The 23,972-nt window shown below is 42.8% G+C and overlaps 1 protein-coding gene across 6 annotated transcripts in view; it reads right to left on the bottom strand.

The window, feature by feature from the left end:
* The window catches only part of LOC129154720 (uncharacterized), a 28,156-nt gene extending 6,763 nt beyond the window's left edge, over nt 1-21,393 (bottom strand). For 3 of the 6 annotated variants that reach the window (XM_070545900.1, XM_070545901.1, XM_070545905.1), the window contains exons 1-12: nt 21,066-21,359; nt 18,846-18,988; nt 18,626-18,754; nt 17,425-17,580; nt 15,029-15,176; nt 12,819-12,961; nt 12,599-12,727; nt 11,398-11,553; nt 6,276-6,423; nt 4,066-4,208; nt 3,846-3,974; nt 2,645-2,800 (exon numbers count right to left, since the gene is read on the bottom strand). In XM_070545900.1, the coding sequence (XP_070402001.1) occupies nt 2,645-2,800; nt 3,846-3,974; nt 4,066-4,208; nt 6,276-6,423; nt 11,398-11,553; nt 12,599-12,727; nt 12,819-12,961; nt 15,029-15,176; nt 17,425-17,580; nt 18,626-18,754; nt 18,846-18,988; nt 21,066-21,237 (1,752 nt within the window). In that variant the 5' untranslated portion in view covers nt 21,238-21,359. Of the gene's footprint in view, nt 1-2,644; nt 2,801-3,845; nt 3,975-4,065; nt 4,209-6,275; nt 6,424-11,397; nt 11,554-12,598; nt 12,728-12,818; nt 12,962-15,028; nt 15,177-17,424; nt 17,581-18,625; nt 18,755-18,845; nt 18,989-21,065 lie in introns of all 6 variants that reach the window. The other 3 variants (XM_070545902.1, XM_070545904.1, XM_070545903.1) reach the window with 3 other exon arrangements.
* Nucleotides 21,394-23,972: the final 2,579 nt, after the last annotated feature.

The raw sequence follows: 23,972 nt of genomic DNA, 5'->3' as shown, positions 1-23,972 counted from the left end.
TCCTTACTTTTGTTAAATAAATCAGTTGTTGAACCCCCACTCCTCTGTTTGGTCTCCTTTCTTATTACAGCCCGCCACTTCCAGTCTGGGTTGTAACAATCTGCAGACAGATTTCTGAGTATCTCCTCCTTTACACAGATCCTCACTGAGCCAAGTACTGTGAACAAATAGTTTCTCCATGATATTATCCAGCAAGGTCCCGTTTTTGTCAAAACAAGGGTGAGGTAATGAAAAAATAGAAATATTTCATTAAATTAACATTTAAATTATTTATATGCATCATTAAAATAAAAAAAACATGTTTTGAAATATATAAAGTGCACCAAACTTGACTCAGTCCATTCAACAATTCTAAATGGACAATTATGTAACTCATCAATTAATTATTTGAAAGGATAATTTGTCAATTAAATACTGAAAAAAATAAACAATTCATTAATGAGGCAAGAACTTCTCTCTCTCTCTCTCTCTCTCTCTCTCTCTCTGGGAGTTTGCAGTGTATTAGTGAGTCATATATTGTACAACCACAGTCATAAAGTTTTCAATCAGTAGTTTTATTTCAGTATGTATTTTTCCAGTATCACAAAAAATGTAATTTTATATGGTTAAAACCATCTAGCTTATGTGCACTTTTTAAAACACTGCCCAGCAAACATTCGGACGTTTAATGACAGTTGAACGGTCACAACTGTAAAATACCTGGAATTAATAAAAATTAACATGACATCTACTGCATTTTCCTTGCTTGGACTCGAACCTGGATCCTCCGGGGCGAGAGTCACCCGCTCTCCCAGCTGAGCTATGGCAGCATCTACTGAACATCAGACATTTTTATATAGATAGGTAGAGGGTAAAGTGCGGGGTAAACTAACCAATCAGAGGACAGAGAAGATCTGTCACAGGCCACGCCTCCAGAGTGCCAAAAGCCCTTACAGCCGAGCAAGCAGGAGTCAGAAACCGAGCATGCAGAGAGGCTGCCGAGCGCGCACAGAGGCTGCCGCGCGCGCACGTTTTCCTCTGCCGTGTGCTCGTTGATAACGCGCGCACGCAGGTTTGTCACTTGTGCACATCCTTGTGCGCTCACAGACACAGTTTGCTCCCTCTCAGTGCACAAATGACCTCTCGCCATGTATATTTTCGCTCGCGAGTCCCGTTCACACGTGCGCTATGGACCCAATCCACGTGCACGGGTTGTGGCACGCTTCAAACGCTATACAGTACAAGCTCGCTCCCCTCTGGGAGGTGAGGAACTTCCAGGTGGGCCGGCTCCCTCTCGCCTACAACCCCGGTGAAGATGTGTGTGTGTGGATGGACAGCTCGTTGGATTCAGAGGTTGCTGCAACTACCAACTAGTATATGCCCTCAAAGCAGGCAAACTATGGATTGAAGCTGAGAGTGGTGTGCGATGTGGCCTCTTATGCCTTATTCCCTACTTGGGCAAGATGACGCGAGACGCCCCGGCAGAAAGGAAGCAAGGGAGGCTTGTGGTGCTGGAGCTCACCGAGGGACTGAGCGGCCGCACTGTCACCACGGACAATTTTTTCACATCACTAGCCCTTGGAGAAGAGCTGCTCCAAAATAAAATGTGTCTTGTGGGAACAGATAGGCGCAACAAGCCAGAGCTGCCCCCACAGCTGCTGCAGATGAGAAGCAGAGCGGTTCTGTCCTCCCTCTTCGCCTTCACCTCCACCACCACCGCGGTGAGCTACGTACCAAAGCGCAGGCTTTCGTGCACGCTTTTGCAGAAAATGTGGACAGGCAGTGCACGAGGAGCACTCATCAGTTGTGTGCTTCACCTGCAGCTGTTAGCTCACTCCCCTCTGTTTCTCTCTCTCTCTCTCTCACACACACACACACACACACACACACACACACTTTTTCTTTGTTCGTGTGCTTTAATAAAGTGTTCATCTGGTTATCTTTGTAAGTGCATTTTTTTGTGCTCAAAGGACTTTAACAGTGCGTATTTTAGAAAATGTGGCATCACACAAAAACTAAAAAGTGAGCAAAAATATTTTTATGCCCATTTGTGACACTCCAAGGCTGTGACAACTTACCCACAAAAAAGGTCATCTGGACATAACACACAAAAATTATTTGATTTTTTTCATTTTTTCTACAGTTTTCAAACTTCTGGTTTTGATAATAAACCTGGCAATGAAGGGGTTAAATCTGAGAAACACACACATATTTTATTATACTTTGTTAGGGCTGAGGCCAAGGATGAAATTCATGTAAAAAATTTGGGACTTATGAAATATTATATAATATTTCTATGGGAAGCTTTCTAAGTGCATTTTTGTGCTCTAATGACTTTAAGGTTAGAAAATTTAAAAGTTGTGTAAGGGTTAAATAAAATTCTCAGGAATGAATGATTTTTAAAAGATACAATGCCTTTAATTAAACAAAAATGTATTGGATAATTGAAGAAATATGTTTTCTGGATTTATGGTTTTATTATTGGGTGCTATTTTTTAACAAATGCTACTTGCACATTGATTTGAAGACCATTTTCAGTTAAATTAAACAGATTATTTGTATTGATAGAGTTATTTAGAGTAGCTGATCCTCACATAGTTTTACATCGGGAAAAGTTTATGAAAAGAATGAATTATTTAATAGAGCACACAAGGCAGAGCTGTACCGTTTTGGGACAGAGTTTGGAGGTGAATATGGTGCGAATGGTCATGAGCAGCAGGACATGGAGGTCCTGGTTCAGGCCGAGGAAGTGGCTGAAGGACAGAATCACCACCTCTTTGGGATGAGCATCCAGCCAATCATTTATCTCCTTCAAAACTGTCTGTCAAAGAAACACAAAATAATATTTAAAGTTTGAGTTCAAAAGTTTTTGATCAATCCTCGGTTTGTCGTTTAGATGTTAGCCTTTCAAAGGTCAGGTTCATTAAAAAACGCATAATACTTCGTTTTGAAGTTCGATCGGTCACTCTGAGTTTCAAATGCATGCAGAACATAAAAATGGTATGTTGGATCGATCGCCTCCATTCGTCACAGGAAGTAAATAGACGGGAAAATGCCTGGGTCAGAAAAAGCTAGTTTCTTCTACGTGACAGAGGAAATTAGTATCCGTGGCCTCGCCTAACTTGGCTTGTCTCCGCTTCTAAATGATAGTGACACACACGCCCTTTGACAGTTGCCACAGACAACTAGAAAAACATTACAAATCAAATGTAAAAATATAACTGCCAGAAAAAGTAAAAACCATAAACACCAGTCAATTTTGATGGTAATGTTAAATTTGTCAACAATGTAATTATTGATAACAACAACAAACAAATTACTGGTGCTGTTAAATAGCAGAAAGAAAGAAAACTGAACATATAAATGAGAAAAAAATAAAGATGATTACTTCCTGGTAGCACGGGGCTCAGCCATCTTTAAATTTGGGATCTCGGGGTCCTCTGAAACCTACGAGCTCGCAGCTCGGAATTTCGAGTTCATTGGGTCATTTCCGGCGAACTTATCTTGACCGAGGACAACTGGAACGCACCATTAGCAGCCAGGAGAGAGCAGAGCCCAGCTGCGCTAGTGGAAGCTAAACGTTAGCATTAGCAACTCCACAACATAACACAAGTTCAGGCTTTTGTTATTTGTGGCAATAAAACATCAATGTTGTATTTTTTTACCCAAGAAATAGGAGCAAATGAGTTAGTGGTGATGCATTTGCATATATGAATATTAACGAGTAAGTCCTGTCGTTTTCAACCCCAACTCTAGCAAACTTCTACCCCCTGAAATAGAAGCACCAGAGCTTTTTTTCCCCATAGCAAATGGCTCACAAGACATTCAGTGAAAACCTGACTGGTGTTGGTGTGTAAGACCTTTACCTCAACAGTGAGTGTTGTGTAAACTCCGTGGTAGAAGTAGAGGTCGGTGGAGCTGTCGTTGGGTCTGTGAGCGATTCTCAGGTCATAGTATCTGACTCCGCAGTCCAGCTGCTGCTTTACGGAAAACTCCTGCACAACGAGGGATTTACACATTTAAATATCGTAGTGAGGTTCAGGTTCAGAAGTGCTTCGTACTGACTGGTTACTGAAGATCCATTACTTGTGTTATGGCCCACTTGTAGACAAAGGGGCGAATGAAGGGCTTCATGAATTTGTCCAGCTGCTGAAGCATGTCTGGCTGCATGGGGTCAACAGGAGATCTGTTGTTCGTGTCCAGGCAGTAGGTTATTGCATTGTGGCTGCCTGGAAAGAGCAAATAAATCATCAGAGTACACTGTAAATGTTCCATGTTGATGCTAGTTATGAGCTATAAACATACTGTAATTACTAAAAACCGAGTACAGTACTGATCATAAGCCAGGGGTCTGCAAGCTCATTAATAAATCAGATGCTATCGGACCCAGTCTGATGTTGTCAGACGTGACGTGAATGCTGGAACAACCTGTTGCTAATGAGCTCTCTGGTGAGGCGATGAGCACTGGAAACCAGCAGACCTGAGCTCAAGCCCAGAGATGAGCACACTAGTTAACCCTAACCCTAACCCTGCTGATCCTGGTTCAGTTTTCTGTGAAGCTGGAGGAGGATTACACTGCAGATGTTTAACTTTTAAAACTATTCTGTCTAATTAATCTAAGTGACCTCATGTGAGAACAATCCATTTTACACAATGCTCTGTTTTTCTTCAGAGACTGAAAGGAAAATGTCTCCTTTTAGATGTTTCTGTGTAAAAGTCACAAGTAATGACTATCCGAACCGCCTGTTTGTAGTTTGTTTTTAGTAAGACTTATAAGGTAACAGCTTGGCCAACACCAAAGTGGATTGCTGCCATCTCAACAGATGCATAATGAAGTTGTATTAGTCCCATGGTCAATGCAGAGCATATTTATGAAGTTATTTGCACTAAATTATTCTGACATTAAGCAATTTAGGCTGTTTTATTCTTGACAGTTCCAGTACCTTCCAGAATGAGCCATTCTAGGTCTTTGTCAGAAAGGATGTTTTATCTCCACAAATAACACAAGCCTGAAGGAGTTTCGCAGTGTGGTGGAGTTGCTAATGCTAACAAATAGCTTCAATCGAGTCATTAGCCACGTTTACATGCGCATATTCAATCGGATTGAACGCCCAATCAGATAGAAAATTCTGCATGTAAACACGTCCATCAGAATATTCTGATCCGATTCGGCCCGATCGGATAGAGATTTCAATCCGATTGAGAGAGGTGGTTTATTCCGTTCATCATTCCGATTGACGTGCACGTACACAGCCATTCGGATTGTTGGGGTAAAATAAAGCCCACTGCGCATGTGTGCAACAGCCAGCGGGCCTCTCCGCGGTCATTTGGACTGCCTGACTTCAAAAACGACGGCGTAATGAACGAGCGGCGGCTTTTAAATCCCACGACAAGCCGTCCCGTTTCAGTAATATTTAATTCAGAACTTGTATTTTGTGGAAGTAAAATAAAAATTGATTATTGCACCAATCACTCGACAAACATGTTCACATCTGTACTGGAAGTGCGCAGGTTTATTGCGGGGGTTGCAGCGCACAGATCCCCGTTTCTGTCAGCTTTGAACGCAGCAGCTTCTGCAGCAGGTGATGGAGACATTTAGCCTCTCATCCCAGAGGCTGCTTCCACACTTTGGTCGTGGTCAGAAACAAACACGCTGGTTGTGCTGCAAGTCTTTTTCTTTTGTCTCCAAAACATGTTTGTGTCTAAATGAAGGTGATGTTGTTGTTCATAAAATTCATGTTGAAGTTAAGATTATTTCATCCAGTAGGACCTGTGGTTAGCTGGCTCATGTAAACATGTCATGTCTTGTCCTTTAGCTATGAAAGAGTAAAACTGCAGAACTGTGCCATCTATATGTGACAGCAATAATTTAAGTAAATAAAGCAAACCAGCCCAACAAGGGCTGGGCCTTGCACTGTTTGATTTGAAATATTATATTCACTGAGTAGATGTTCTTGTTGAAGCACAAGAACATGTTGATCACGTTTATGACGCAGGTGTCACACACATAGATTTAGTTGATTTTTGTATGAATACAGTAAAATCAGGTGTACAAACTATTCATTGAAAATTTTGCCGTGATAAAAATTCACAATGAAAACAAGACTTTTCCGTTTAATTATGCTGATATCATCTTTTTATCATTTGAACACAAAAACAATTTTCATGATGATTTAAAATAACTAGTATTTAGTTAGACTTGGTGTGGTGACCACTGTTATTATCTAAGTTCTAGTTAGATTAAGCTGATCAGTGTCACACATTTAGCTCAAACCCACTGATGCATGGCTGCCTACCTGGGATGGCCAGGTGGAACAGGGGGGTGTCCCACAGAGCGCATGGCAGGTGAGACATCCAGCTCTCCATGGGGAGCCCCCTGAAGCTCACACCACTCTGTTTGGACGCTGCCACTGAAGACATGTTGCACTTTGGACTCTGGATCCCCTTAATAAAAGTTTTATAAAACATTTATTACATGTGTGAAAAGGGAGGACTTGTCTTGGAGCTGCTGGTTTATTGTAAGGATAAACTTCTGCGGTGTGCTGTATCCGTGAGAGCTGCAGTCCTTGTCCCGCACTTACTTGATCAAACTGCAGCGGCTGGTTCCTTTAATCCACCAGCAGAAGCAGACAGACCGCCGAGCAGACAGACAGCCGGTGTTTTGCTATAAAGCGTGTGCACCAGAAGAAGCGGCCCATCCCAAAGAGAGTCATTTCAGTTCGGCCATCACATAAAAAATACATGACGCGATAAAACCGAGGCGGCTCTCTCCTCGTCAGCTCAGTCCCGTTACCGTTGTACACCGGGCCGGCTGAATCCGTGAACGGGGCGAACCCGGAGCATTTTAGCTCATCGATGGCGCTGAGCGGGTCAGGTGCAGCAGCAGCGGCATCCCGCCGTGCCGGGGTGAGCTGCGGCAGCAGGATGCGCGTCGCACGGACGGCAGCGCGCCGGTGTTATGTCGAGAACAGCCTGCCAGCAGAAAATTGCATCCCCTGCCGCGGGAGCGCGCATTACGACGGCTATAAGATATACTCGTACTATTACCATGTTACTTATGCATGTTACCTTGTTACTTAATATGTTGTCACAGTTGAATGTGTGTATGTATGTATGTATGTATGTATGTATATGTAGAGAGAGAGAGAGAGAGAGAGAGAGAGAGAGAGAGAGAGAGAGAGAGAGAGAGAGAGAGAGAGAGAGAGAGAGAGAGAGAGAGAGAGAGAGAGAGAGAGAGAGAGAGAGAGAGAGAGAGAGAGAGAGAGAGAGAGAGAGAGAGAGAGAGAGAGAGAGAGAGAGAGAGAGAGAGAGAGAGAGAGAGAGAGAGAGAGAGAGAGAGAGAGAGAGAGAGAGAGAGAGAGAGAGAGAGAGAGAGAGAGAGAGAGATTCTTGCCTCATTAATGTATTGTTTATTTTTTTCAGTATTTAATTGACAAATTATCCTTTCAAATAATTAATTGATGAGTTACATAATTGTCCATTTAGAATTGTTGAATGGACTGAGTCAAGTTTGGTGCACTTTATATATTTCAAAACATGTTTTTTTTTTTTTTTTAATGATGCATATAAATCATTTAAATGTTAATTTAATGAAATATTTCTATTTTTTCATTACCTCACCCTTGTTTTGACAAAAACGGGACCTTGCTGGATAATATCATGGAGAAACTATTTGTTCACAGTACATGGCTCAGTGAGGATCTGTGTACCAAAGGAGGAGATACTCAGAAATCTGTCTGCAGATTGTTACAACCCAGACTGGAAGTGGTGGGCTGTAATAAGAAAGGAGACCAAACAGAGGAGTGGGGGGTTCAACAACTGATTTATTTAACAAAAGTAAGGATTTACTAAAGCAAGTTAGTGAACAGAAAATGGCCAGTGAGGACTCTCCACCACACAGGAGAGACCCAGTGAAAGCAGAAAAACAGTAGGCTTTGTAGGCAGCACCACACCCTGAGCCCAGGTGCCTCCAAGGCTGCTTAACCAGCTGCCTACAACAGAAGAAAAACACAATTAAACACAAATGAAAACCCAATGAGATGGTGGGGGCATCACAACACGTTCAGGACTACCCAAACACCAGTAATTCTTGACTGCACTGATCTGAGGTGTCAATGGCCATATTCCCCTCTCTTCCAGAGTCATATATTTTCCTCAAGTTCAACTGCACTCTGAAGAGGCTCATTTGGATTGTGCCACATAGGCCAGTGACCTTTGTCTCAGCACTGTATGCTGGAACTATCAGCGACCAACCTGGGAATCTGGTGTGATGAAAATGCTACAACTAGAGATGGTCATCTTGGTAGACAGGGGTTTCTTCATTGATGACATTGTGCCCTGCAAAGTGTACAGGCCAGCTTTCCTTTCTGGCAAACCTCAAATGTCTGCATGTAAAGTTATAGAAACAGAAGCCATAACATCTCTGAGTGCATGTGGAGCGCTCCATTCATCTGGTCCAAGAACACAAGCTTTTTGATTGTTATTCCCCTCCTTGCATTTGTAAACAATCAGCTATATGCTGTGGTTTTTCTCCTTACCAACTTTTAAAATAGCCCACTAGTGAAGGCCTGGGCAAAGGAGCCTGATGTCTGAGAACCTCAACATATGTATGGCAACCACACTGTATATTTACACACTTTCATAAAGAAACTGCATATCAAGCTTTCATTCAGATGACCTTCAACAGTGCTGCACCCTGCTGAGGGACATCCGAGTAAAACCTTGAGATGGCCATTTTCTGTTCACTAACTTGCTTTAGTAAATCCTTACTTTTGTTAAATAAATCAGTTGTTGAACCCCCACTCCTCTGTTTGGTCTCCTTTCTTATTACAGCCCGCCACTTCCAGTCTGGGTTGTAACAATCTGCAGACAGATTTCTGAGTATCTCCTCCTTTACACAGATCCTCACTGAGCCAAGTACTGTGAACAAATAGTTTCTCCATGATATTATCCAGCAAGGTCCCGTTTTTGTCAAAACAAGGGTGAGGTAATGAAAAAATAGAAATATTTCATTAAATTAACATTTAAATTATTTATATGCATCATTAAAATAAAAAAAACATGTTTTGAAATATATAAAGTGCACCAAACTTGACTCAGTCCATTCAACAATTCTAAATGGACAATTATGTAACTCATCAATTAATTATTTGAAAGGATAATTTGTCAATTAAATACTGAAAAAAATAAACAATTCATTAATGAGGCAAGAACTTCTCTCTCTCTCTCTCTCTCTCTCTCTCTCTCTCTCTCTCTGGGAGTTTGCAGTGTATTAGTGAGTCATATATTGTACAACCACAGTCATAAAGTTTTCAATCAGTAGTTTTATTTCAGTATGTATTTTTCCAGTATCACAAAAAATGTAATTTTATATGGTTAAAACCATCTAGCTTATGTGCACTTTTTAAAACACTGCCCAGCAAACATTCGGACGTTTAATGACAGTTGAACGGTCACAACTGTAAAATACCTGGAATTAATAAAAATTAACATGACATCTACTGCATTTTCCTTGCTTGGACTCGAACCTGGATCCTCCGGGGCGAGAGTCACCCGCTCTCCCAGCTGAGCTATGGCAGCATCTACTGAACATCAGACATTTTTATATAGATAGGTAGAGGGTAAAGTGCGGGGTAAACTAACCAATCAGAGGACAGAGAAGATCTGTCACAGGCCACGCCTCCAGAGTGCCAAAAGCCCTTACAGCCGAGCAAGCAGGAGTCAGAAACCGAGCATGCAGAGAGGCTGCCGAGCGCGCACAGAGGCTGCCGCGCGCGCACGTTTTCCTCTGCCGTGTGCTCGTTGATAACGCGCGCACGCAGGTTTGTCACTTGTGCACATCCTTGTGCGCTCACAGACACAGTTTGCTCCCTCTCAGTGCACAAATGACCTCTCGCCATGTATATTTTCGCTCGCGAGTCCCGTTCACACGTGCGCTATGGACCCAATCCACGTGCACGGGTTGTGGCACGCTTCAAACGCTATACAGTACAAGCTCGCTCCCCTCTGGGAGGTGTGGAACTTCCAGGTGGGCCGGCTCCCTCTCGCCTACAACCCCGGTGAAGATGTGTGTGTGTGGATGGACAGCTCGTTGGATTCAGAGGTTGCTGCAACTACCAACTAGTATATGCCCTCAAAGCAGGCAAACTATGGATTGAAGCTGAGAGTGGTGTGCGATGTGGCCTCTTATGCCTTATTCCCTACTTGGGCAAGATGACGCGAGACGCCCCGGCAGAAAGGAAGCAAGGGAGGCTTGTGGTGCTGGAGCTCACCGAGGGACTGAGCGGCCGCACTGTCACCACGGACAATTTTTTCACATCACTAGCCCTTGGAGAAGAGCTGCTCCAAAATAAAATGTGTCTTGTGGGAACAGATAGGCGCAACAAGCCAGAGCTGCCCCCACAGCTGCTGCAGATGAGAAGCAGAGCGGTTCTGTCCTCCCTCTTCGCCTTCACCTCCACCACCACCGCGGTGAGCTACGTACCAAAGCGCAGGCTTTCGTGCACGCTTTTGCAGAAAATGTGGACAGGCAGTGCACGAGGAGCACTCATCAGTTGTGTGCTTCACCTGCAGCTGTTAGCTCACTCCCCTCTGTTTCTCTCTCTCTCTCTCTCTCTCTCACACACACACACACACACACACACACACACTTTTTCTTTGTTCGTGTGCTTTAATAAAGTGTTCATCTGGTTATCTTTGTAAGTGCATTTTTTTGTGCTCAAAGGACTTTAACAGTGCGTATTTTAGAAAATGTGGCATCACACAAAAACTAAAAAGTGAGCAAAAATATTTTTATGCCCATTTGTGACACTCCAAGGCTGTGACAACTTACCCACAAAAAAGGTCATCTGGACATAACACACAAAAATTATTTGATTTTTTTCATTTTTTCTACAGTTTTCAAACTTCTGGTTTTGATAATAAACCTGGCAATGAAGGGGTTAAATCTGAGAAACACACACATATTTTATTATACTTTGTTAGGGCTGAGGCCAAGGATGAAATTCATGTAAAAAATTTGGGACTTATGAAATATTATATAATATTTCTATGGGAAGCTTTCTAAGTGCATTTTTGTGCTCTAATGACTTTAAGGTTAGAAAATTTAAAAGTTGTGTAAGGGTTAAATAAAATTCTCAGGAATGAATGATTTTTAAAAGATACAATGCCTTTAATTAAACAAAAATGTATTGGATAATTGAAGAAATATGTTTTCTGGATTTATGGTTTTATTATTGGGTGCTATTTTTTAACAAATGCTACTTGCACATTGATTTGAAGACCATTTTCAGTTAAATTAAACAGATTATTTGTATTGATAGAGTTATTTAGAGTAGCTGATCCTCACATAGTTTTACATCGGGAAAAGTTTATGAAAAGAATGAATTATTTAATAGAGCACACAAGGCAGAGCTGTACCGTTTTGGGACAGAGTTTGGAGGTGAATATGGTGCGAATGGTCATGAGCAGCAGGACATGGAGGTCCTGGTTCAGGCCGAGGAAGTGGCTGAAGGACAGAATCACCACCTCTTTGGGATGAGCATCCAGCCAATCATTTATCTCCTTCAAAACTGTCTGTCAAAGAAACACAAAATAATATTTAAAGTTTGAGTTCAAAAGTTTTTGATCAATCCTCGGTTTGTCGTTTAGATGTTAGCCTTTCAAAGGTCAGGTTCATTAAAAAACGCATAATACTTCGTTTTGAAGTTCGATCGGTCACTCTGAGTTTCAAATGCATGCAGAACATAAAAATGGTATGTTGGATCGATCGCCTCCATTCGTCACAGGAAGTAAATAGACGGGAAAATGCCTGGGTCAGAAAAAGCTAGTTTCTTCTACGTGACAGAGGAAATTAGTATCCGTGGCCTCGCCTAACTTGGCTTGTCTCCGCTTCTAAATGATAGTGACACACACGCCCTTTGACAGTTGCCACAGACAACTAGAAAAACATTACAAATCAAATGTAAAAATATAACTGCCAGAAAAAGTAAAAACCATAAACACCAGTCAATTTTGATGGTAATGTTAAATTTGTCAACAGTGTAATTATTGATAACAACAACAAACAAATTACTGGTGCTGTTAAATAGCAGAAAGAAAGAAAACTGAACATATAAATGAGAAAAAAATAAAGATGATTACTTCCTGGTAGCACGGGGCTCAGCCATCTTTAAATTTGGGATCTCGGGGTCCTCTGAAACCTACGAGCTCGCAGCTCGGAATTTCGAGTTCATTGGGTCATTTCCGGCGAACTTATCTTGACCGAGGACAACTGGAACGCACCATTAGCAGCCAGGAGAGAGCAGAGCCCAGCTGCGCTAGTGGAAGCTAAACGTTAGCATTAGCAACTCCACAACATAACACAAGTTCAGGCTTTTGTTATTTGTGGCAATAAAACATCAATGTTGTATTTTTTTACCCAAGAAATAGGAGCAAATGAGTTAGTGGTGATGCATTTGCATATATGAATATTAACGAGTAAGTCCTGTCGTTTTCAACCCCAACTCTAGCAAACTTCTACCCCCTGAAATAGAAGCACCAGAGCTTTTTTTCCCCATAGCAAATGGCTCACAAGACATTCAGTGAAAACCTGACTGGTGTTGGTGTGTAAGACCTTTACCTCAACAGTGAGTGTTGTGTAAACTCCGTGGTAGAAGTAGAGGTCGGTGGAGCTGTCGTTGGGTCTGTGAGCGATTCTCAGGTCATAGTATCTGACTCCGCAGTCCAGCTGCTGCTTTACGGAAAACTCCTGCACAACGAGGGATTTACACATTTAAATATCGTAGTGAGGTTCAGGTTCAGAAGTGCTTCGTACTGACTGGTTACTGAAGATCCATTACTTGTGTTATGGCCCACTTGTAGACAAAGGGGCGAATGAAGGGCTTCATGAATTTGTCCAGCTGCTGAAGCATGTCTGGCTGCATGGGGTCAACAGGAGATCTGTTGTTCGTGTCCAGGCAGTAGGTTATTGCATTGTGGCTGCCTGGAAAGAGCAAATAAATCATCAGAGTACACTGTAAATGTTCCATGTTGATGCTAGTTATGAGCTATAAACATACTGTAATTACTAAAAACCGAGTACAGTACTGATCATAAGCCAGGGGTCTGCAAGCTCATTAATAAATCAGATGCTATCGGACCCAGTCTGATGTTGTCAGACGTGACGTGAATGCTGGAACAACCTGTTGCTAATGAGCTCTCTGGTGAGGCGATGAGCACTGGAAACCAGCAGACCTGAGCTCAAGCCCAGAGATGAGCACACTAGTTAACCCTAACCCTAACCCTGCTGATCCTGGTTCAGTTTTCTGTGAAGCTGGAGGAGGATTACACTGCAGATGTTTAACTTTTAAAACTATTCTGTCTAATTAATCTAAGTGACCTCATGTGAGAACAATCCATTTTACACAATGCTCTGTTTTTCTTCAGAGACTGAAAGGAAAATGTCTCCTTTTAGATGTTTCTGTGTAAAAGTCACAAGTAATGACTATCCGAACCGCCTGTTTGTAGTTTGTTTTTAGTAAGACTTATAAGGTAACAGCTTGGCCAACACCAAAGTGGATTGCTGCCATCTCAACAGATGCATAATGAAGTTGTATTAGTCCCATGGTCAATGCAGAGCATATTTATGAAGTTATTTGCACTAAATTATTCTGACATTAAGCAATTTAGGCTGTTTTATTCTTGACAGTTCCAGTACCTTCCAGAATGAGCCATTCTAGGTCTTTGTCAGAAAGGATGTTTTATCTCCACAAATAACACAAGCCTGAAGGAGTTTCGCAGTGTGGTGGAGTTGCTAATGCTAACAAATAGCTTCAATCGAGTCATTAGCCACGTTTACATGCGCATATTCAATCGGATTGAACGCCCAATCAGATAGAAAATTCTGCATGTAAACACGTCCATCAGAATATTCTGATCCGATTCGGCCCGATCGGATAGAGATTTCAATCCGATTGAGAGAGGTGGTTTATTCCGTTCATCATTCCGATTGACGTGCACGTACACAGCCATTCGGATTGTTGGGGTAAAATAAAGCCCACTGCGCATGTGTGCAACAGCCAGCGGGCCTCTCCGCGGTCATTTGGACTGCCTGACTTCAAAAACGACGGCGTAATGAACGAGCGGCGGCTTTTAAATCCCACGACAAGCCGTCCCGTTTCAGTAATATTTAATTCAGAACTTGTATTTTGTGGAAGTAAAATAAAAATTGATTATTGCACCAATCACTCGACAAACATGTTCACATCTGTACTGGAAGTGCGCAGGTTTATTGCGGGGGTTGCAGCGCACAGATCCCCGTTTCTGTCAGCTTTGAACGCAGCAGCTTCTGCAGCAGGTGATGGAGACATTTAGCCTCTCATCCCAGAGGCTGCTTCCACACTTTGGTCGTGGTCAGAAACAAACACGCTGGTTGTGCTGCAAGTCTTTTTCTTTTGTCTCCAAAACATGTTTGTGTCTAAATGAAGGTGATGTTGTTGTTCATAAAATTCATGTTGAAGTTAAGATTATTTCATCCAGTAGGACCTGTGGTTAGCTGGCTCATGTAAACATGTCATGTCTTGTCCTTTAGCTATGAAAGAGTAAAACTGCAGAACTGTGCCATCTATATGTGACGGCAATAATTTAAGTAAATAAAGCAAACCAGCCCAACAAGGGCTGGGCCTTGCACTGTTTGATTTGAAATATTATATTCACTGAGTAGATGTTCTTGTTGAAGCACAAGAACATGTTGATCACGTTTATGACGCAGGTGTCACACACATAGATTTAGTTGATTTTTGTATGAATACAGTAAAATCAGGTGTACAAACTATTCATTGAAAATTTTGCCGTGATAAAAATTCACAATGAAAACAAGACTTTTCCGTTTAATTATGCTGATATCATCTTTTTATCATTTGAACACAAAAACAATTTTCATGATGATTTAAAATAACTAGTATTTAGTTAGACTTGGTGTGGTGACCACTGTTATTATCTAAGTTCTAGTTAGATTAAGCTGATCAGTGTCACACATTTAGCTCAAACCCACTGATGCATGGCTGCCTACCTGGGATGGCCAGGTGGAACAGGGGGGTGTCCCACAGAGCGCATGGCAGGTGAGACATCCAGCTCTCCATGGGGAGCCCCCTGAAGCTCACACCACTCTGTTTGGACGCTGCCACTGAAGACATGTTGCACTTTGGACTCTGGATCCCCTTAATAAAAGTTTTATAAAACATTTATTACATGTGTGAAAAGGGAGGACTTGTCTTGGAGCTGCTGGTTTATTGTAAGGATAAACTTCTGCGGTGTGCTGTATCCGTGAGAGCTGCAGTCCTTGTCCCGCACTTACTTGATCAAACTGCAGCGGCTGGTTCCTTTAATCCACCAGCAGAAGCAGACAGACCGCCGAGCAGACAGACAGCCGGTGTTTTGCTATAAAGCGTGTGCACCAGAAGAAGCGGCCCATCCCAAAGAGAGTCATTTCAGTTCGGCCATCACATAAAAAATACATGACGCGATAAAACCGAGGCGGCTCTCTCCTCGTCAGCTCAGTCCCGTTACCGTTGTACACCGGGCCGGCTGAATCCGTGAACGGGGCGAACCCGGAGCATTTTAGCTCATCGATGGCGCTGAGCGGGTCAGGTGCAGCAGCAGCGGCATCCCGCCGTGCCGGGGTGAGCTGCGGCAGCAGGATGCGCGTCGCACGGACGGCAGCGCGCCGGTGTTATGTCGAGAACAGCCTGCCAGCAGAAAATTGCATCCCCTGCCGCGGGAGCGCGCATTACGACGGCTATAAGATATACTGTGCTCGTTGACAACGCGCGCACGCAGGTTTGTCACTTGTGCACATCCTTGTGCGCTCACAGACACAGTTTGCTCCCTCTCAGTGCACAAATGACCTCTCGCCATGTATATTTTCGCTCGCGAGTCCCGTTCACACGCGCGCTATGGACCCAATCCACGTGCACGGGTTGTGGCACGCTTCAAACGCTATACAGTACAAGCTCGCTCCCCTCTGGGAGGTGAGGAACTTCCAGGTGGGCCGGCTCCCTCTCGCCTACAACCCCGGTGAAGATGTGTGTGTGTGGATGAACAGCTCGTTGGATTCAGAGGTTGCTGCAACTACCAACTAGTATATGCCCTCAAAGCAGGCAAACTATGGATTGAAGCTGAGAGTGGTGTGCGATGTGGCCTCTTATGCCTTATTCCCTACTTGGGCAAGATGACGCGAGACGCCCCGGCAGAAAGGAAGCAAGGGAGGCTTGTGGTGCTGGAGCTCACCGAGGGACTGAGCGGCCGCACTGTCACCACGGACAATTTTTTCACATCACTAGCCCTTGGAGAAGAGCTGCTCCAAAATAAAATGTGTCTTGTGGGAACAGATAGGCGCAACAAGCCAGAGCTGCCCCCACAGCTGCTGCAGATGAGAAGCAGAGCGGTTCTGTCCTCCCTCTTCGCCTTCACCTCCACCACCACCGCGGTGAGCTACGTACCAAAGCGCAGGCTTTCGTGCACGCTTTTGCAGAAAATGTGGACAGGCAGTGCACGAGGAGCACTCATCAGTTGTGTGCTTCACCTGCAGCTGTTAGCTCACTCCCCTCTGTTTCTCTCTCTCTCTCTCTCTCACACACACACACACACACACACACACACACACACACACACACACACACACACACACACACACACACTTTTTCTTTGTTCGTGTGCTTTAATAAAGTGTTCATCTGGTTATCTTTGTAAGTGCATTTTTTTGTGCTCAAAGGACTTTAACAGTGCGTATTTTAGAAAATGTGGCATCACACAAAAACTAAAAAGTGAGCAAAAATATTTTTATGCCCATTTGTGACACTCCAAGGCTGTGACAACTTACCCACAAAAAAGGTCATCTGGACATAACACACAAAAATTATTTGATTTTTTTCATTTTTTCTACAGTTTTCAAACTTCTGGTTTTGATAATAAACCTGGCAATGAAGGGGTTAAATCTGAGAAACACACACATATTTTATTATACTTTGTTAGGGCTGAGGCCAAGGATGAAATTCATGTAAAAAATTTGGGACTTATGAAATATTATATAATATTTCTATGGGAAGCTTTCTAAGTGCATTTTTGTGCTCTAATGACTTTAAGGTTATAAAATTTAATAGTTGTGTAAGGGTTAAATAAAATTCTCAGGAATGAATGATTTTTAAAAGATACAATGCCTTTAATTAAACAAAAATGTATTGGATAATTGAAGAAATATGTTTTCTGGATTTATGGTTTTATTATTGGGTGCTATTTTTTAACAAATGCTACTTGCACATTGATTTGAAGACCATTTTCAGTTAAATTAAACAGATTATTTGTATTGATAGAGTTATTTAGAGTAGCTGATCCTCACATAGTTTTACATCGGGAAAAGTTTATGAAAAGAATGAATTATTTAATAGAGCACACAAGGCAGAGCTGTACCGTTTTGGGACAGAGTTTGGAGGTGAATATGGTGCGAATGGTCATGAGCAGCAGGACATGGAGGTCCTGGTTCAGGCCGAGGAAGTGGCTGAAGGACAGAATCACCACCTCTTTGGGATGAGCATCCAGCCAATCATTTATCTCCTTCAAAACTGTCTGTCAAAGAAACACAAAATAATATTTAAAGTTTGAGTTCAAAAGTTTTTGATCAATCCTCGGTTTGTCGTTTAGATGTTAGCCTTTCAAAGGTCAGGTTCATTAAAAAACGCATAATACTTCGTTTTGAAGTTCGATCGGTCACTCTGAGTTTCAAATGCATGCAGAACATAAAAATGGTATGTTGGATCGATCGCCTCCATTCGTCACAGGAAGTAAATAGACGGGAAAATGCCTGGGTCAGAAAAAGCTAGTTTCTTCTACGTGACAGAGGAAATTAGTATCCGTGGCCTCGCCTAACTTGGCTTGTCTCCGCTTCTAAATGATAGTGACACACACGCCCTTTGACAGTTGCCACAGACAACTAGAAAAACATTACAAATCAAATGTAAAAATATAACTGCCAGAAAAAGTAAAAACCATAAACACCAGTCAATTTTGATGGTAATGTTAAATTTGTCAACAGTGTAATTATTGATAACAACAACAAACAAATTACTGGTGCTGTTAAATAGCAGAAAGAAAGAAAACTGAACATATAAATGAGAAAAAAATAAAGATGATTACTTCCTGGTAGCACGGGGCTCAGCCATCTTTAAATTTGGGATCTCGGGGTCCTCTGAAACCTACGAGCTCGCAGCTCGGAATTTCGAGTTCATTGGGTCATTTCCGGCGAACTTATCTTGACCGAGGACAACTGGAACGCACCATTAGCAGCCAGGAGAGAGCAGAGCCCAGCTGCGCTAGTGGAAGCTAAACGTTAGCATTAGCAACTCCACAACATAACACAAGTTCAGGCTTTTGTTATTTGTGGCAATAAAACATCAATGTTGTATTTTTTTACCCAAGAAATAGGAGCAAATGAGTTAGTGGTGATGCATTTGCATATATGAATATTAACGAGTAAGTCCTGTCGTTTTCAACCCCAACTCTAGCAAACTTCTACCCCCTGAAATAGAAGCACCAGAGCTTTTTTTCCCCATAGCAAATGGCTCACAAGACATTCAGTGAAAACCTGACTGGTGTTGGTGTGTAAGACCTTTACCTCAACAGTGAGTGTTGTGTAAACTCCGTGGTAGAAGTAGAGGTCGGTGGAGCTGTCGTTGGGTCTGTGAGCGATTCTCAGGTCATAGTATCTGACTCCGCAGTCCAGCTGCTGCTTTACGGAAAACTCCTGCACAACGAGGGATTTACACATTTAAATATCGTAGTGAGGTTCAGGTTCAGAAGTGCTTCGTACTGACTGGTTACTGAAGATCCATTACTTGTGTTATGGCCCACTTGTAGACAAAGGGGCGAATGAAGGGCTTCATGAATTTGTCCAGCTGCTGAAGCATGTCTGGCTGCATGGGGTCAACAGGAGATCTGTTGTTCGTGTCCAGGCAGTAGGTTATTGCGTTGTGGCTGCCTGGAAAGAGCAAATAAATCATCAGAGTACACTGTAAATGTTCCATGTTGATGCTAGTTATGAGCTATAAACATACTGTAATTACTAAAAACCGAGTACAGTACTGATCATAAGCCAGGGGTCTGCAAGCTCATTAATAAATCAGATGCTATCGGACCCAGTCTGATGTTGTCAGACGTGACTTGAATGCTGGAACAACCTGTTGCTAATGAGCTCTCTGGTGAGGCGATGAGCACTGGAAACCAGCAGACCTGAGCTCAAGCCCAGAGATGAGCACACTAGTTAACCCTAACCCTAACCCTGCTGATCCTGGTTCAGTTTTCTGTGAAGCTGGAGGAGGATTACACTGCAGATGTTTAACTTTTAAAACTATTCTGTCTAATTAATCTAAGTGACCTCATGTGAGAACAATCCATTTTACACAATGCTCTGTTTTTCTTCAGAGACTGAAAGGAAAATGTCTCCTTTTAGATGTTTCTGTGTAAAAGTCACAAGTAATGACTATCCGAACCGCCTGTTTGTAGTTTGTTTTTAGTAAGACTTATAAGGTAACAGCTTGGCCAACACCAAAGTGGATTGCTGCCATCTCAACAGATGCATAATGAAGTTTTATTAGTCCCATGGTCAATGCAGAGCATATTTATGAAGTTATTTGCACTAAATTATTCTGACATTAAGCAATTTAGGCTGTTTTATTCTTGACAGTTCCAGTACCTTCCAGAATGAGCCATTCTAGGTCTTTGTCAGAAAGGATGTTTTATCTCCACAAATAACACAAGCCTGAAGGAGTTTCGCAGTGTGGTGGAGTTGCTAATGCTAACAAATAGCTTCAATCGAGTCATTAGCCACGTTTACATGCGCATATTCAATCGGATTGAATGCCCAATCAGATAGAAAATTCTGCATGTAAACATGTCCATCAGAATATTCTGATCCGATTCGGCCCGATCGGATAGAGATTTCAATCCGATTGATTGAGAGAGGTGGTTTATTCCGTTCATCATTCCGATTGACGTGCACGTACACGGCCATTCGGATTGTTGGGGTAAAATAAAGCCCACTGCGCATGTGTGCAACAGCCAGCGGGCCTCTCCGCGGTCATTTGGACTGCCTGACTTCAAAAACGACGGCGTAATGAACGAGCGGCGGCTTTTAAATCCCACGACAAGCCGTCCCGTTTCAGTAATATTTAATTCAGAACTTGTATTTTGTGGAAGTAAAATAAAAATTGATTATTGCACCAATCACTCGACAAACATGTTCACATCTGTACTGGAAGTGCGCAGGTTTATTGCGGGGGTTGCAGCGCACAGATCCCCGTTTCTGTCAGCTTTGAACGCAGCAGCTTCTGCAGCAGGTGATGGAGACATTTAGCCTCTCATCCCAGAGGCTGCTTCCACACTTTGGTCGTGGTCAGAAACAAACACGCTGGTTGTGCTGCAAGTCTTTTTCTTTTGTCTCCAAAACATGTTTGTGTCCAAATGAAGGTGATGTTGTTGTTCATAGAGTTAAAATTCATGTTGAAGTTAAGATTATTTCATCCAGTAGGACCTGTGGTTAGCTGGCTCATGTAAACATGTCATGTCTTGTCCTTTAGCTATGAAAGAGTAAAACTGCAGAACTGTGCCATCTATATGTGACAGCAATAATTTAAGTAAATAAAGCAAACCAGCCCAACAAGGGCTGGGCCTTGCACTGTTTGATTTGAAATTTTATATTCACTGAGTAGATGTTCTTGTTGAAGCACAAGAACATGTTGATCACGTTTATGACGCAGGTGTCACACACATAGATTTAGTTGATTTTTGTATGAATACAGTAAAATCAGGTGTACAAACTATTCATTGAAAATTTTGCCGTGATAAAAATTCACAATGAAAACAAGACTTTTCCGTTTAATTATGCTGATATCATCTTTTTATCATTTGAACACAAAAACAATTTTCATGATGATTTAAAATAACTAGTATTTAGTTAGACTTGGTGTGGTGACCACTGTTATTATCTAAGTTCTAGTTAGATTAAGCTGATCAGTGTCACACATTTAGCTCAAACCCACTGATGCATGGCTGCCTACCTGGGATGGCCAGGTGGAACAGGGGGGTGTCCCACAGAGCGCATGGCAGGTGAGACATCCAGCTCTCCATGGGGAGCCCCCTGAAGCTCACACCACTCTGTTTGGACGCTGCCACTGAAGACATGTTGCACTTTGGACTCTGGATCCCCTTAATAAAAGTTTTATAAAACATTTATTACATGTGTGAAAAGGGAGGACTTGTCTTGGAGCTGCTGGTTTATTGTAAGGATAAACTTCTGCGGTGTGCTGTATCCGTGAGAGCTGCAGTCCTTGTCCCGCACTTACTTGATCAAACTGCAGCGGCTGGTTCCTTTAATCCACCAGCAGAGACCGCCGAGCAGACAGACAGCCGGTGTTTTGCTATAAAGCGTGTGCACCAGAAGAAGCGGCCCATCCCAAAGAGAGTCATTTCAGTTCGGCCATCACATAAAAAATACATGACGCGATAAAACCGAGGCGGCTCTCTCCTCGTCAGCTCAGTCCCGTTACCGTTGTACACCGGGCCGGCTGAATCCGTGAACGGGGCGAACCCGGAGCATTTTAGCTCATCGATGGCGCTGAGCGGGTCAGGTGCAGCAGCAGCGGCATCCCGCCGTGCCGGGGTGAGCTGCGGCAGCAGGATGCGCGTCGCACGGACGGCAGCGCGCCGGTGTTATGTCGAGAACAGCCTGCCAGCAGAAAATTGCATCCCCTGCCGCGGGAGCGCGCATTACGACGGCTATAAGATATACTCGTACTATTACCATGTTACTTATGCATGTTACCTTGTTACTTAATATGTTGTCACAGTTGAATGTGTGTATGTATGTATGTATGTATGTATGTATATATAGAGAGAGAGAGAGAGAGAGAGAGAGAGAGAGAGAGAGAGAGAGAGAGAGAGAGAGAGAGAGAGAGAGAGAGAGAGAGAGAGAGAGAGAGAGAGAGAGAGAGAGAGAGAGAGAGAGAGAGAGAGAGAGAGAGAGAGAGAGAGAGAGAGAGAGAGAGAGAGAGAGAGAGAGAGAGAGAGAGAGAGAGAGAGAGAGAGAGAGAGAGAGAGAGAGAGAGAGAGAGAGAGAGAGAGAGAGAGAGAGAGAGATTTTTACGTTATTGTTAATTGAATCTTTACTGTGTCCCAGATGTATTTTCGGTGCTCTGCTATTTTATGCGTCATATTCTCTGCTGTTAGGTAAAACATTTTATGACATCTAAACCTTTTAAAGTATTGATTAAAGGTCTGATTCCGACACAAACAGGACACCGTATGAGTTTGTCAAAAGTAGTAAAAAACGTTGTATATACTTTTAATGGCAGACTGCACCATGATCGGTTAATCTATTAATTCTTAAATAAAAGTCTTCAGGGAAAACTGCGTGTGTGTGTGTGTGTGGGGGGGGGGGGGGGGGATGTTATTGAGGTTCCTTACATTAAAACAGTATTTTATATCTTACAGCCGTCGCGTTGCTGATATTTTAAGCGGTTTCCTCATCGTTATCAGCGAATTTACAATGCGCGCTCCCGCGGCAGGGGATGCAATTCTCGGCAGGCAGGCTGTTCTCGACATGACACCTGCTGACAGATCAGCAGACAGACGGAAGTTGTTATCTTAAAGAGCCCTCTGGATGGCTGTCGGACTGGCTTTTGTCGCTTTCAAAAGCAGAAACAAAGAGTGAGAGCTCCGTCTGTGTCTGGAAACTCCCAACCAGACAGAATCCCGCCTGATCCACGGCGGCTGCTAAAGTTAATGCGTTTAATGAGCCTTGTGATGAGGTGTGGCCAGATCAGAGGTACACTATGCTCCTGATTCAGCTCAGGGCTTTCTTCCTCTGGCTGCTCTGGTCAAATAAAAATAAAATAGGATAAGAATAAAATATCAGTTTGGACCAATTACCCTTTTTTACCAGAAGAAATGACCAACCAAGCTGCTCATTTAGTACAAATAATTCAGGACAGCCAACTTTTAAAGTCTTGGAGTGAGATTTTATTTATTTCAAATTGTGTGTGTGTTTTGCAAAATTACACACTTATCTGGCAGAGACAAAAACAAGGTGATATTAAGGCACATGTTAATGTTTCATTTTATTTGAGTAGTTTAAAGATTCATTTTGGGATCCAGATGCATTACAATGTGTTTCCTGTTTAAAACAAAATAGACGTTTAAAAAAATCTGTTAAACTCTGAGAATTTTTATTAGATGAAGTTGGGTATTTATTGGTCTTTGAACTAAAAGCTAATATGAAAGCTTTTAATTTAGTTGATCTACATTCCACTTCCTACCCTCATATGGTCATGAGCTTTGTGACCAAAAGAATGAGATTGCAGATACAAGCGGCCAAATAGATCTTTCTCCACAGGGTGTCTGAGTTGTTAGAGATGGGCTGAGAAGCTTGGCTATCCAGAAGCTCAGAGAAGATCCGCTGCTCCTCCACATCGAGAAGAGCCAGTTGAGGTGACTTGGGCATCCGGTTATCTCATGGACGCCTCACTGGTGAGCTTTTCCGGGCACATCCAGCCAGGAGGAGACCTAAAGGAAGACCCAGGACGTGTTGGAGGGACAATGTCTCTCTGCTGGCCAGGGAACACCTTGGGATTCCCTCAGAAGATCTGGCTCAAGTGGCTGGTGAGAGGCTGCTCAGGCTACTGTCCTGCGACCCAACTCCGGATAAGTGGACGAAAATGGAAGGATGCACTGATAGGGAGCCTAAGTCACGCCCATATACTTCCACACCATGGGGGGGAAAAAGAATGCTAGTCAGTAGGGTTGTAAAACTGTTTTCTAATCCAGTTTATGTGCCATGGATCACATATGATGCTGATGAACTTTTAAGACATCCTGATGCCAAGAAGGCTCTTATTTTCAAACGGTGAGAGCTGAGGATACACTCGTCTCTGCTTTTCCCGTTTTAACCTCAGATAAATAGGTTCAGC

This window comes from Nothobranchius furzeri, chromosome 16, assembly GCF_043380555.1.
Source record: "Nothobranchius furzeri strain GRZ-AD chromosome 16, NfurGRZ-RIMD1, whole genome shotgun sequence".
In the NCBI taxonomy this organism is placed as follows: Eukaryota; Metazoa; Chordata; class Actinopteri; order Cyprinodontiformes; family Nothobranchiidae; genus Nothobranchius; species Nothobranchius furzeri.
Note: the sequence above shows the minus strand (reverse complement) of the source record. Positions and strands in the feature narration are given on the sequence as shown.